Genomic DNA, 12,583 nt, shown 5'->3' on the forward strand with positions numbered 1-12,583 from the left:
TGAACTGCTAAGAAAGACTTTATTAATCAGGTAGGGGGAGGAGAAGGCAAGGAGCCTGGAGACGGACACACCGGTACCAGGGGTTACAAACAGTAAGAAACACTTTATTATAACTTTACAACATATAAATAGCTTGGGTCAAATCTGTGCTTTCTGGCAGCCGGGTATCAAGTCCCCTCCCCTGCGGGCTCCTGCCTTCCTTCACATTGCACTGTTCGTTTGGTGGCTCTGGCCCTGGGGCCCGGTGGTGGTGGAGGTTGGAGAAGAGGGGCCGGGCAGCCCAGTCCCGCTCTCCATCGCACGTGGTGGCCTGCGTCTGTCATCTGCTTGGGTTGCGGCTGGTGTGGAAGGACCGCTCCTCGGGGGTCAGGCCGGCAAAGAAGGGGTGCAGCAGGGCCTCCGCCAGTGTGATGCGCTGGGCAGGGTCGAATTCTAACATCCTCCTCATCAGGTCAAACAGCTGCACGTGCTCCAAGGAGTCCTGGAGCATGTAACTCTGCTCAGGGACATAAGGTGCCTCAGTGTGACGGCAGGGTTGTGGGAAGCCTCGCTGCAGGGGTCAAGGAGGCAGTGACACCTCCCCGGAGGACTATGTCTCCCCTCCTGGACAGTGAGCAGCTCCTTTCCTCTCATGCCTGTGTAGGGCGTTTTGCTCTGAACTTGTCAGGCTACTGGGTGTCTTGCTGGCTTGGTGCCTCTGCCCCCACATGCAAAGTCCTGACAGGTGGGTAGAAATCACCTCTGCAGAATTCGCTTCTCCGAGCACCAAATGCAGTTGCCAGAGGCTTCCGGGCCGTGTCTACGTGTCCCCTCCCCCTCACCTCTGTCCTGCCTAGTTCTTCCCAAAATTGAGAGGAGAGAGGGACAGGAGGCAACAAGGTTTCTGACATCTGGCTCTTCTGCTGTTCCCCAATTACATCCATAGCCACCCTCTGGGGAAGGGGTAGGGCTCAGGGCCCCTCTGGGGCAGTTTGCATGAAGCCCCGTGCCGGCGCCCAGCAGCCTCTGGTGCGGCCCCAGGCAGAGCCCCGGTGAGGAGGCCGCCTTTAGCGGCCTCGCCTGTCTCTGCTGTGTGTCTGCCCAGTGCCTGGGGTCTCCCTGGCCTGAGGGGAGCTGGGGGAAGCCAGAAACTGACCTTCAGAGGTTTGCAGTTCTCCTTCACATACCGGCCATCAGAGCTGTTCTCATCCCAAACCAGGCCCCCCTTGTAGAAATATTTCTGCTTCCTGAAAGTGAGGGAAAGGTCAAGTGGTAGGGGTGGGGAGGGGGCCACAAGTCTCGGGTGGGGGTCGGGGAAGACCGCGGCACTCTGGAACGGCAGCAAAGCCAGGTGGGGGTGGGGGTTCCTAGCCAGCCTGACCCAGCAGGGCAAGCAGTCCGCCGAGTCTCTCGGTGTGTACGGCAGGGAAGGCCGCTGTGAGCCCGGAGGAGCCAGGCTGTCCCGGAAAGACAGGCTCGTGACCCACTGCCAAGACCGGAAAGGCCCCAGAGGCCAGCCCCAAGGGCGCTACCTGGCTCCTTACCTGGTACGGTGGATCATGTGCGATGGGATGGGCCCCAGGATCTTCTCCATCATCACTAAATGTTCTCGGTTCTCGTGGGTCTATTGGAAGGTCGTGGATAGAGCAAGCAGGGGTCAGTACCAGCCTCAGAGAAAATAAGGGACAGAAAAGATGGGCAGGTGCCCTCCCTGCCCCAGGAGAGGCAAATCCACCAGTGGAACAGCAGCCCCGGTCTGTGACCCGGTGGCAGCCTGCCAGCCTGTTCCCTCAGGGTCAGGCTCCCACCCCTCAGCCTTTCGGTGGACTCATCCATCACCACACACCTCTTCCCAAAACGTGCCCTGCCTGGGCCCATCTCTGCCCTTCGCTCCTCCCGCCCTGGCCCTCCATCCCGAGGCTGAGCACCAGACTCCCCGACTGGTGGGTGGTTGAATTGAAGGGCTCCCCGCACCGGCCCCGCCACCTGCCAGGGGAGCAGCGCGCGGGGCAGTGCAGTGACGTGGGATGGGCCTCACCTGGAAGAGGGTGAAGCCCCGGTAGTACTCAAAGAGGATGCAGCCAATGCTCCAGACGTCACAGGGCTGGGCCCAGCCCAGCTCTGAAAGCCAAGATGGGGAGAAACCATGAGATTCAGCCCTGTGCTCCCAGCCGAGAGGTCAAAGGGCAGCGGCCACTCCGGCTGGCAGGACTCTTGCCCCAACCTCAACAGGAAACCCTTTCTCGGGAAGGCCAAGTCGGCAACCGCAGTGACTCTAGCATCGGTCCCCGGTGGCGGGCACTGTCTCTATCCGTACCCTCCCCCAACGGCTGTCCACTGGATCAGGGCCGGGGGCTGTACAGTCACTCACCAAGGATCACCTCAGGTGGGCGATAGTGACGGGTGGCCACGATGGTAGTGTGATGCTCATGGTCAAAGGTGGCACTGCCGAAGTCAGCTACTCGGATGCTGGTGTTCTTCACTGACTTCTCCTCACAGCTCTGACAGGCAAGGGGGGCGAGCCAGGTCAGGAGTCCGTGCCATGGGCGACCCACCCCAGAGCACAGCCTCGGCCTCGCCCTGACCGATACCTTGTGCTCATTGTAGAGGGTTTCAAACTCAGAATTCACAAACAAGATGTTCTCTGGCTTCAAGTCTGTGTGGGTCAGTTGGTTTTCATGTAGAACTGAGAGAGCGGGAGGAAAAAAGCAGAAACTTGAGAACCCTGGCCGCCTCTCTGGTCCTCCCGCCAGCTCCGGGCCGGCTCCCTCCTCCACAACCGGCCCGCCAGGGCCTTGCCCACCCCTAAACTCAGCAGCGGGCCAAGGGATACCAGACTGCATCCACACCGGCTTCCCTCTCCACGGTCCTCTGTGCTTGGGGCCTTGGAAGGTCCTGACACTCTATGAGAGGGGCAGGGGAGACTTTTCCCACTTAGAAAACCTCCCTTCACCTCCTCTGTGGGGGCCTGGCCTCCTGAGCCTCTCTCACCAAAGCTGCAGCACCAGCCCTGGCATGGGTCCCTCTCCCCAGCGCAGCTACGCGATCTGCAGGGCCCGGGGCAAAATGAAAACGCAGGTCCCTTGATTCAAAAGTCATTAAGAATGTCAAGATGGCGGGAACAACGTTCAACTAACCACGGGGCCACCCGCGAAGCACAACCTAGGCCTGAGCGGACATACCTACCATTTCCTCCGGCCCCTGCCCCACCAACGGTGGCACCCGCCACCTCTCACTTTCTGGCTCCAGGCCCCCTTCAGCACGCTGTGACCCACTTCTCCCCAGCACGGGCCCCTCTCTTCTTCAGAGTGAGTTTCAGCACGTGCCGGGCTCTGGGCCCTCACCGCGCCGCTCACCTTGCTTGGAGTATCCGTCCCCGTCCCCACCATCTGTGCGGACCGCATACAGCCTAGCCCTAGGCCTGTCTACCTCCTCTCCGAGGAGCCTCTGTCCTGCGCTGCCCACAAATCCCGCAGTGCTGAGCACGTGTGCCACCAAAGAGGCTCTTAAAGGCTGGTGGGCAGATGGGATGTGATGGCCAGACAGAGGGGGTCCGTGTGGGCAGCGCCTGGGGGTGGGATCTGCCAGGGCAGGCTTTGACCTTTCATCCTCTGCAGGAAGGTGAGAAGGTACTAGTAGCCGAACTGATTACAGCCGCTCTCCTTCCTTCCCGAGTGCCTGTGGCACAGGTGGGCTCAGGAGGCCCCTGGAGGGGACTGAAGCTTCTCCATCCTCCCAGAGATTCCCACCTGAAGGCTTTTCAACTAAAGGGGCCCTGGTGTCTCTCAGGCCCCGTAGAATGGCGTGCTGGTGTGAACGGGGGAGCGTAAGACCGCCGGGCGAGTTTGCCACCCCACATGCCCCGTGAAGTGTGGTCACTTACATCTAAGGGCGTGGCAGAGCTGGTAGGCCATGTGCCGGACGTGTGGTAGGGGGTAAGGCTGGAAGTTATTCTCCTTCAGGAACTCAAAGGTGTTCTTGCCCAGGAGCTCAAAGGCGATGCACATGTGACCGTGGAAGTTGAACCAGTCAGACATCAAGACACACAGGCTAGAGAAGGACGATGGGTGGGGCTCAGGCTCTGCTGGGGGGGCGGGGGCTGGCTCCCCGCCCCTCCCTCAGGTGAAGCCAGTCCCCACTCCGGGCCACTGGGGCACGTCTCCCCAACAGAAGTCCCCCAGACCAGCTCAGGGCAAGGACTAAAGTTCTGTTGCTGTAGGGGGAATTCCGGTCCTAGGTGTTCTGCCCCATCTATTATGACCTGGGCATAATCCCTACACCTCAGAGAGTGATGGCATCACACACTTTTTCCAGCTCCCTTAACCGAGCCTCTCGAGTCTGCAGGGCTCAGCGCAGTGCTCGTGGGAGAGGAGCTGCTTAGCCTGTGTGTGCGGAGGTGGCTCTCCTTCGGAGCTCTCTGACCATGCCAGAGCCCCAACGGCTTCAGGCGTGCGTCTTGTCTACACCTGCCGTGACCCCCAAGGCCCCTATTCACAGAAATGGGCTTGGGGGACTGCCTGGGAACACAGAAATGTTTGGGGTGGAGGCTGGACTGAAATCCAAAGGCTCCTTCGGCGAGACTCACTGGCCCAGCTCCCCTGGCTCTGGGAGCTGGGAGCTGGGAGCTGGGAGCTGGGAGAAGGCCTAGGGCCAGTGAGAGGACATGGCTCCGCCCCCGGGTCTAGGCACCCGGGGCTGGAGGGGACGCCGTCCCCACTGAAGGCTTCCCTCCCGCTCCCGGTCGACACTCACAATTTGTTCTCTTTGTCCTTCTCCTTGATTTTTTTGAGAACATTGATTTCTAGTCGGGCGGCCTCCCGGTACTTGCCCACGTTTCGGATGATCTTCAGGGCAACCTGAGACTTCCCTCTGGGACCAGGGAAGGAAGTGCAAGTTCTTGTGAGAAGCGCCCCGGCCCTTCCCCCCACCCCCACCCCCACCCGGCACCTCCTGGCAAATACCATCCAGGACTCCAGGAACAGGGCCTGCTCTGAAGACAGCAGACACCGGACACCCCTGCCACCCAGGTGACACCAGACCTCTACTCTCCCCTGGCATCTGTGAGTTAGCGCTCTTGGCATCCGTGCCAGCCTAGGCTTATCTGATGTCAGCCAGCTGCCAGCAACCAGAGGGCAGTGGGCAGAGGAGCAGAGGCCTAGCCCACGGACCAGCACCAGCTCACTCAGTAACCCAACCTGTAGGCCTGTCAGCCCTGACCCTGGCCAGGCCATCCCACCCAGAACTTTCTTGCAGCACTTCCTGACCTTCCTAATAAGCACATCTCCAAACAGCTCCCCCTGGGGTGGGGGTTCTAGGGGGGAACCCTTGGCAAGAAGTTTAAGGGTGCCAGTAGAAGGGTGCCCCGGGGAGCACCTCATTGGGAGCCCCAGGATCACTCCCTTTACCACACTCCCTGCAGCCCCACCAGCCTGCCTACCAACCAGCCACAACATTTCTCAGAGACCACCGAGTGCCAGGAGTCCTCTTTGGTGTCCAGTGAGGATTTTAACAATTCCTGCTCTGCATTTCCCAGCCCCTGGGCCCTGCCCCGCAGGCCGCCTGCAGGATGCCAGCAGAGCAGGAGACCTGCTGAGATTTGGCGGCCGGGCCCAATGGCTATCAGGGAGGGACAGCCAGACTTCAGAGGCCTGGTGGGGGATGGGAGTGACACAGCCCTGGTCCACAAGGACGTGACCCCGTGAGGTATCTGGGAGGCTGGCCATGGTGCCTAAGGAAAGTCTCCCTGGCCCCAGGGCAGAGGCATGTTCTGGAGAACACCTGGTTTTTCTCTCCCTATCCCGTTTTCCTGGATTTCCAGGGCAGGGAAGGACCTCAGAGGAAAGGCTACCCTGCTCCAGGCTCCTAGAACAGGACCCCTCAATGGCATTCTCCTCTTCAACACAGGGAGCTCATCATTTCCATAGGCAGCCAGCATTAGGGCTGGAGGGCTCTGGGGATAAGGCCCTTCCCTTTGCTGAGCTCGAGGTCACCTCCTCATAACACCCCCACTGGCCAACTCCATTTGGAGCCCCTGAAAGTCCCCTGAGCCTTGTGCCTGCCCGTTAGGGACTTGGCTCAGTTTCCCTCCGGCTGCTCAGAATGCCACAGCCCAGAGAGCTCAGCTGCCCCCGTGTGCCACAGCTCTCAGATCTGCCACATGTCTCTCTGGCCAGTGCGGTCTACCCATCCCTAGGCCCACTGGTCCCAGCCCTGACCTTTTGGGCCCCGCTGGGTCCAAGGGGTGTTTAAACAGGAACTGGGAGCCCAGGGAGGTTTCCTTGTAGTCACCGTCACCATCTTATTGGGGACGACAGGGCTAACTGGATTGCTGGCTCTAACTGTCCTTTCTGAGCTCCCCGTGTGGTGGTTCTTGGTGCCAGCCCTCAACAACTGGGGGTACAGGTAAACCCCGAGTGCGTCTCTTCACCTCTAACACCGTGGAAGGGTCGGGACAGGTGGCATGTGGCTCAAGTGAGACAGCGTGGACACGAGCACTCTGTAGCCAGCACACCAAACCAAAGAGAGTGCCATTAAGGGAGGCCACGGGCCCCAGGGAGGTGGCCTCCCAGCCTAAGGTAAGAGTTCTGGCCTTGAGGAACGGCAAAGGGACGAGAGCGTTTCCCTGTTCAGCCTAGAAGGCGGCAAGGTTCCCCCGAAGCACCCGAACACACACAGGTATACCCCCAACTCTACCTGAGTACACTCAGAGGGACCCGCAATCAACCCTGGCCACCTCCGGGGAGGCAACGGCCTGTGACGTAAGAGAGCCCAGGTCTCTCTCGACTGGGACGTGCACGGCCTCTCAGGCAGGCCTCCGAGGGTGGGGGCCCATGCTTGGTGTGGGCGCAGCAATATGTCAACCCCCCCCCGCCCGCCAGGCCCAAACCCTAAAAGAGATCACAGGACGCGGCCCCAGACCACGTAAGGGCCAGGGCCTTGGCCCTGCTCCAACACCCACCACCACGGCCCTGGGGACGTGGGGCAACACGGGCAGCCCCGCTCACTGGCCGGCACTACCTGGGCAGAGATGCACGTGCCTGCGGAACCCCAGGAATGTCTCCCGACCTTTGGGGACAAGCAGAACCCCAACACGTGCAGGTCAGCACCCTGCTATGGTGCTACCCTTCAAAAAGCAAAAGGATAAACCGATCGCCGCCACCCTCAGGAGCCCCAGGCTAGCTCTTCCCAGGAGGAAGGCTCACCTGGCGTGGTCCAAGCACTCCACCACCTTGCCAAAGGTGCCTTCACCCAGGTTCCCCACGATCTCATCTAGGAGAGAAAAGAAGCGGGGCGTGAGGGTCTGGAGGGCAGAGGGTCGGCAGCTCCTGCAAGTTCACAGCATTCAAATTCTCAAAAACAAAAAAGGTTTCTCTCTCACTGCTACACTCTTAAAAACAGAAGTTGCTAGCGTCTGTGTCATTCAGGCAATTACTGGTGGCCCCGCTAAGGCGCCACGCGCAATAGAGGCCCCTCCGGGCAGGAGAGGTCTCGTCTAACAAGGGGGGTAGAAAGTAGAGAGGTAAAGTTTTACGAAAGGTGGCTGTACATCGCTCTTGGAGCCAATCGCCGATCCGGCACACCAGGTGGCCCTCCTTGTCATCTTCCACACTCCGGCTGCTGCGCTTACTGCTCTGTTGGCTTCTCTGCATGCACCGCCCCCCGAAACGCCATCCGACCAATCGCATGGTAGGCGGTTCCGATTGACAGATTGAGGTGTCAGTCAAAGGCAGAGGTGGAGACGGTGAGGAGCCGGTGGGTTGGTTGGTTGGATTTTCCAGATCCCAGCATTTCATAAGGCACACAGCATATATAACGATAGGGATATTGCAAGGGACACGTCAAGACACAAACTGACTTCAAAAACAGAAAAGTAAAAACAGCTACAGGTATGTAAAGAAAACTCGGACATTATCTAAGAGAAGGGCGCCGCAAACGCTCAGAAAGACGACCAGCCTCTGCTGCCGGGGGGCCGGGCCACGCAGAGAGCCACGGCCCCGACTCCCTTCTCCACTGAGTGTCCCCCTCCCGGGCCCTCCCGTGATGGCTCCGGCCGGGACGAAGACGCAGCGAGAACGGCGCAAGAAGGTGGCTGGCTCAGCCCAGGTCCGATCGTCCAGCGTGGGCGGCAGCTGCAGAACGCACAGCCCGTCCTTGCCTGCCTCTGTTTGCACACGCAGCCCTGCACGTGCCCGACAGCTGCCACTCAGAGCCAAGCTGCTACCTGCCCCCAGACAGCATCTGAGGCCAGACTTCACATCGCCACCAGAAATGGCCTTCTGTCAGCAGCCCTTGTGCCACCGGCCTCGAGCGGGGAAGGAGCCCGGGATCCTCTGGGCCAGCTGGCCTCCTACCACGATGGCCCACACAGGCCCCAAGCCAGCTCCTGCCCTGACACCCGTGATACTCACAGGCCAGGCCATCCTGAGCCTCGTGATGACAGAAGGCACCAAAAAGAGAAGCAGCAGAGCCACAGACCCGCACCGCCATCTGCAGCAGCGTGTGGCAGTGTGCGGGAGGCCACCAGGCCACGCAGGACACCTGCAGTCAACCCTCAACCCGTGGCCACTCAAGGAAGTCCAGGAAAGCTGTGCAGAGAAGATGCCTGGCTGCCTGTCCTCCGCCACTACTCCTCAGGCCGGCGGGAGGGAAGAGGGGTGGGGAGGAGAAGAGAAGACAGCACGTAACCTGAGAGACACACGAGTGGCCTTCCTTGCAGGGGCCCGAGTGCCGCAGGGGTTCCCAGTCTCGGCAGAGAGCTATACAACCTCCATGCTAAGAACACCGCCAGGCCCCGCTCTTGGCATGCGGCCTGCGAGCGGACAAGGCCTGGGGCTGCGGGCCTTTCTGCCATTTCTTCCGGTGCGCGATCACACAGGCAGCCCGTCCCCCTCGTCCTGACCGCCTCTCACAGGAAGAGGCTGGTCTGAAGAGGGCCTGGCTGGAGGTCGGAGGGGAAGCTCCCGGTCTGAGCCGACTGACAGGCAGACGTCCCCTACCCGCGGGCACTCCAGCCTCCAGGCCTTTCGGGAGGGGTGTTGAGACGAGACCGCGGAGGTGGGTGCCGTCCACACCAGTCAGAACACGCGGCTGCACGTGCGGGCAATCTCTGGGTGGGAAGGACCAGGCCACGCAGCTCCAGACCGGCAACCCTATCAGGTTCTCTACGTGTCCCTAGCCACTCGCACCACGTGGCCTGTGCCTGGAGCCGTGTGGAGACATAGACAGGCCGGGGGCCAGCCAGCGCCGGAACCAGAGCCCCTATCACTGCCACTGCCAACGGGCCAGAAGACAGAGGAGCCGGGCCTGCTGCTCAGCCCTGCACCTGGACCAGACAACACACACACACACACACGCACACGCGCACACACACCAAATGCGCGTGCACAGGGCTGGCAGTACTCACCCACACCAGCCAGCCTGAGAGAAGGCTAGAAAGAGGTGAGGCCTTTAAGCCCCAGCCGGCACACTCTGGCCACCACTCACCGAGGAGGCGCTGCTACAAGACCTGGTGCGGCGTTTGTGGCAGTGGTGGGCGTGCTTGCGGGTCCGGTACGGCTCCCTCTCCCGCGACCGCCGACGATGATGGGAACGGGAAGATCCATAGCAGTCCTCTCCAAAGGATGGGCTCCGCTCTTCACACCGGTATGTGTCACTGTCGCGGCGCTCCCGGTATCTCCTCTGGTAGGGCAGGCGGTCGTGGCTGCCAGGAGGGGGACGAAGACACTGGTGAGATGGGGACCTTCCTCCCACCGGCCAGGTTTCTGCTTCTGGGCCGAAGGCATGTGGGGAGACCCCTACACAGAGCTCACAAGGGCAGCCTGTTGGAGCTGAGGGGAGGGGAGAGAGGGTGTATGTGTGAAGTCCAGCCTCCAGGACCTTGGCCGCTGGTGGCAACTCTCCAGTGCAGGCGGCAGGGCACCAGGGCAGGTGAGCAGCGAGAGGGCTTCAGAGGGTCCCAGCGCCCCAGAACTCCCCGTGGCTGCTAAGACAGGGCCAAGGGACCAACCTCTGGAAAGGACAAAGACTGTGTTCCTAACCCCATCGAGGAAGGCTCAGGGGTCAGCAGGGAAGATGCTGGCTTTGAAAATGGGGGGACGCGGCTGGAGAAAAAAAGACTCAAGGATAGAGAAAGGGGCAGCAAGGACGGCAGCGAATACGGAGGCCCAGAAACGCATGAGGTCAGGGGCAGTAAGCAAGGTGCCGCAGGGCAGAGGCGGCAGGCAGCTGATGGGACCCAGGGCTGCCACACGCCTCCAGGCCGTCTCGCTGGTCCCAGTGAGGGAAGGAGCCCTTTCCTCCCACCTAATCCCCTGTCACCTTCTGGACCGAGATCTCCGGGGCGGAGGCTCCCTTCGAGACGGATACCGCAGCCTCCCTTCGTGCTCACGACTGTAAGACCTCCTCCTCTTCCATCGGTAGCTCAGGTACGGGTCTGGCTCAGGGGAGCGGTATCGCTTACAGTGATGCATCTAGGCCACAAGGAACAGAGAGCCCTGCTAAACACGCAGCCAGCCACCTCTAGCCACAGGGCTGCTCGGGAAGCCTAGGAGCTCCTGAAGAAGAGGCCCATTGTTCTGTTTGGGGGCAGCCCCTCCCAGGGGTTTATGAAGTGAAGAAGAACTCTGAGGTCACACTGGTCAAACAGCAGACAATGGGCAACACCCTTCTCCACCAGTGAACAAACAAACAGCTGCCTCCCCAGCACAGCACCGTCGTCCTGAGCACTCGGGGCACCAGGGGAGCCAGCACAGGTACGGAGATAGAATGTGGATTGGGGGGGTGGGTAGGGGGTGATGGTGAGCACCATCACAGGAGATCAAGGCCAGGGAGAAAGGAGAGCCTCCTGGGTTCAATTCCCTCCTGTCTGTGGGGTTGTATGAAGCGACTGGTCTGCAAGCCAGAGGCCAGAGTCAAAGGGCTGTTGGCAGGAAGCCAACACACAGGAGCAAAGGGTGAAAGCCCTCAAGTTTAAAGCCAAGTTGCCTGGCTGAAACCCTGAACTGGACCCCACTCAAGGGAGCAAAGACCACACACCAATGGGAGGAGCCATAGGCAGAGACAAGAAGACCAGCCCTTGGAGAAGGAGGTGCACAGGGCCTCTCCGACATTCCCTAGCCCATCTGAGGGTCTGGCCAAACAGACGTGGGGGTCTGGCCAGCCCCTGCTGCTGCTCTACGCTCTGTCTCAGCACCAGTAAATGATGCCAGCATCCTCAGGGCATCCAAGTTTCTTGCCCAAGGCCCCTCAGGCCACCTGTGGTGCCATGCCAAGCAGTGCCTCCCCTCTAACTGCACCACTACTGCCCCCTTCCAGATTCCCTGTTCCAGTACCTTCTCCTGTGCTCATCTCAGGAGTAGCCGGAGGGCTGAGTGCCTGGCAAGCTTGTGAGCTTGGAGTGGCAGGCCAAAAGGGCCCCACCTCACTATCCCTGTTCTGCAGAGACTTAAATCCACCACAGGAAATTGCCAGGCTAGATCAGACACCAGCTGGGAAAGATGGATGTGTGAGAGCAGCTCCCTGTTCCACCCACACCCAAAACTCTGACACTGGCTCCATTGGAAGGCTGGGCCAGAGACCGTGGCCAGCCTTCCTCCCAACCCTTTATTTGGCCTTAGCCAACCTCCAATGGTGGTCAGTCCTGGGCTTGCCTGACTAAGCACATTTGGACAAACCCACTGCGGCTGCCCGATCTCCTGAGAAGGGTCTATCAGGAGAGCAGAATGCAACCGCTCCCCTTGGATGAGCAGGGCAGCAAGGCATATCTGACTAAAGCCCCAGAAGATTCTCCATGATCCTGAGAAAGTCACTGCCCTCGATCTCCCCACCAGCAGGTTTCTTCCCCTATCCACCTGGAAGCCCAGGGCACAGCAACTCTTAGAGGTAAATACTATGTAAAATTACCAGCAGCTCCCCCAAGCTTAAACTGCTGTTCTGTTTTGATCAGGTGACTAATGTTTCACTGCTTTCCTGCAATCACCCTGGGTCAGGTGCCCAAATTATGGAATGAAGGCAGCATCTCACACCTCACTGAGTGACACGGAAGATGCTCCAGTGGCCAGGCAGAGGTCTGCCCATCCTCGCTGGGTGGACAAAGCACCAGAGCTGGAGGAGGGACGTGGTTTGGTCTGCACCAGGCCAAAGACTCCCTCCTGAGGCCTAGAGGATTCTTAGGTCCGCACGTGTTCATGTTAGTAGACCGAGCACAGATTCAGAGTCAGACAGATGTCAGGCTGAATCCTGACACTGTGCCACTTCTAGCTGTGTGCCTTCAGGCAAATTAATAAACTACTCTGACCTTCAACTTCCTCTTGCAACAAGGGGATAGTAATTTCTTACAGGGCTCTGCAAAGATTAAATCATGCCACTTCTTTAACATGCCTAGCACATGGCTTCAGGTCAAATGCTTTACTGAAGACAACTTTTTCGTAAAAAAAAAAAAAAAAAAAAAAAAAAGTTCAAGGTAACACCTCTGGGTCTATGTTAAATGCCTTAGGGCATAAAGGATTTCCCCCCCCCCCCCCCCCCCTCTTAAGACCCTTCCTCCAAGGAGAGAGAGAGCTCTGGGTAGAAAACCCTGAACTAAATCCCAGTGCTGCCACTTACT

The 12,583-nt window shown here is 59.7% G+C and overlaps 1 protein-coding gene and 1 long non-coding RNA gene across 3 annotated transcripts in view; one reads left to right on the forward strand and one right to left on the reverse strand.

The window, feature by feature from the left end:
- CLK3 (CDC like kinase 3) overlaps nt 1-12,583 on the reverse strand; it is a 14,065-nt gene continuing 1,482 nt past the window's right edge. For both annotated transcript variants that reach the window (XM_060618057.3, XM_060618058.3), the window contains exons 2-13: nt 10,297-10,448; nt 9,463-9,679; nt 7,526-7,622; nt 7,182-7,248; nt 4,732-4,848; nt 3,863-4,029; nt 2,571-2,665; nt 2,351-2,480; nt 2,018-2,100; nt 1,524-1,603; nt 1,136-1,226; nt 1-496 (exon numbers count right to left, since the gene is read on the reverse strand). In XM_060618057.3, coding sequence (XP_060474040.1) covers nt 320-496; nt 1,136-1,226; nt 1,524-1,603; nt 2,018-2,100; nt 2,351-2,480; nt 2,571-2,665; nt 3,863-4,029; nt 4,732-4,848; nt 7,182-7,248; nt 7,526-7,622; nt 9,463-9,679; nt 10,297-10,448 — 1,473 coding nt within the window. In that variant the 3' untranslated portion in view covers nt 1-319. The remainder of the gene's footprint in view (nt 497-1,135; nt 1,227-1,523; nt 1,604-2,017; nt 2,101-2,350; nt 2,481-2,570; nt 2,666-3,862; nt 4,030-4,731; nt 4,849-7,181; nt 7,249-7,525; nt 7,623-9,462; nt 9,680-10,296; nt 10,449-12,583) is intronic.
- LOC144616720 (uncharacterized) lies at nt 10,629-12,280 on the forward strand. The gene is made up of 2 exons (XR_013556369.1): nt 10,629-10,730; nt 11,924-12,280. It is a non-coding gene; the product is annotated as an uncharacterized LOC144616720 (long non-coding RNA).

Source organism: Panthera onca, chromosome B3, assembly GCF_046562875.1.
Source record: "Panthera onca isolate mPanOnc1 chromosome B3, mPanOnc1 haplotype 2, whole genome shotgun sequence".
NCBI classification, from domain to species: Eukaryota; Metazoa; Chordata; class Mammalia; order Carnivora; family Felidae; genus Panthera; species Panthera onca.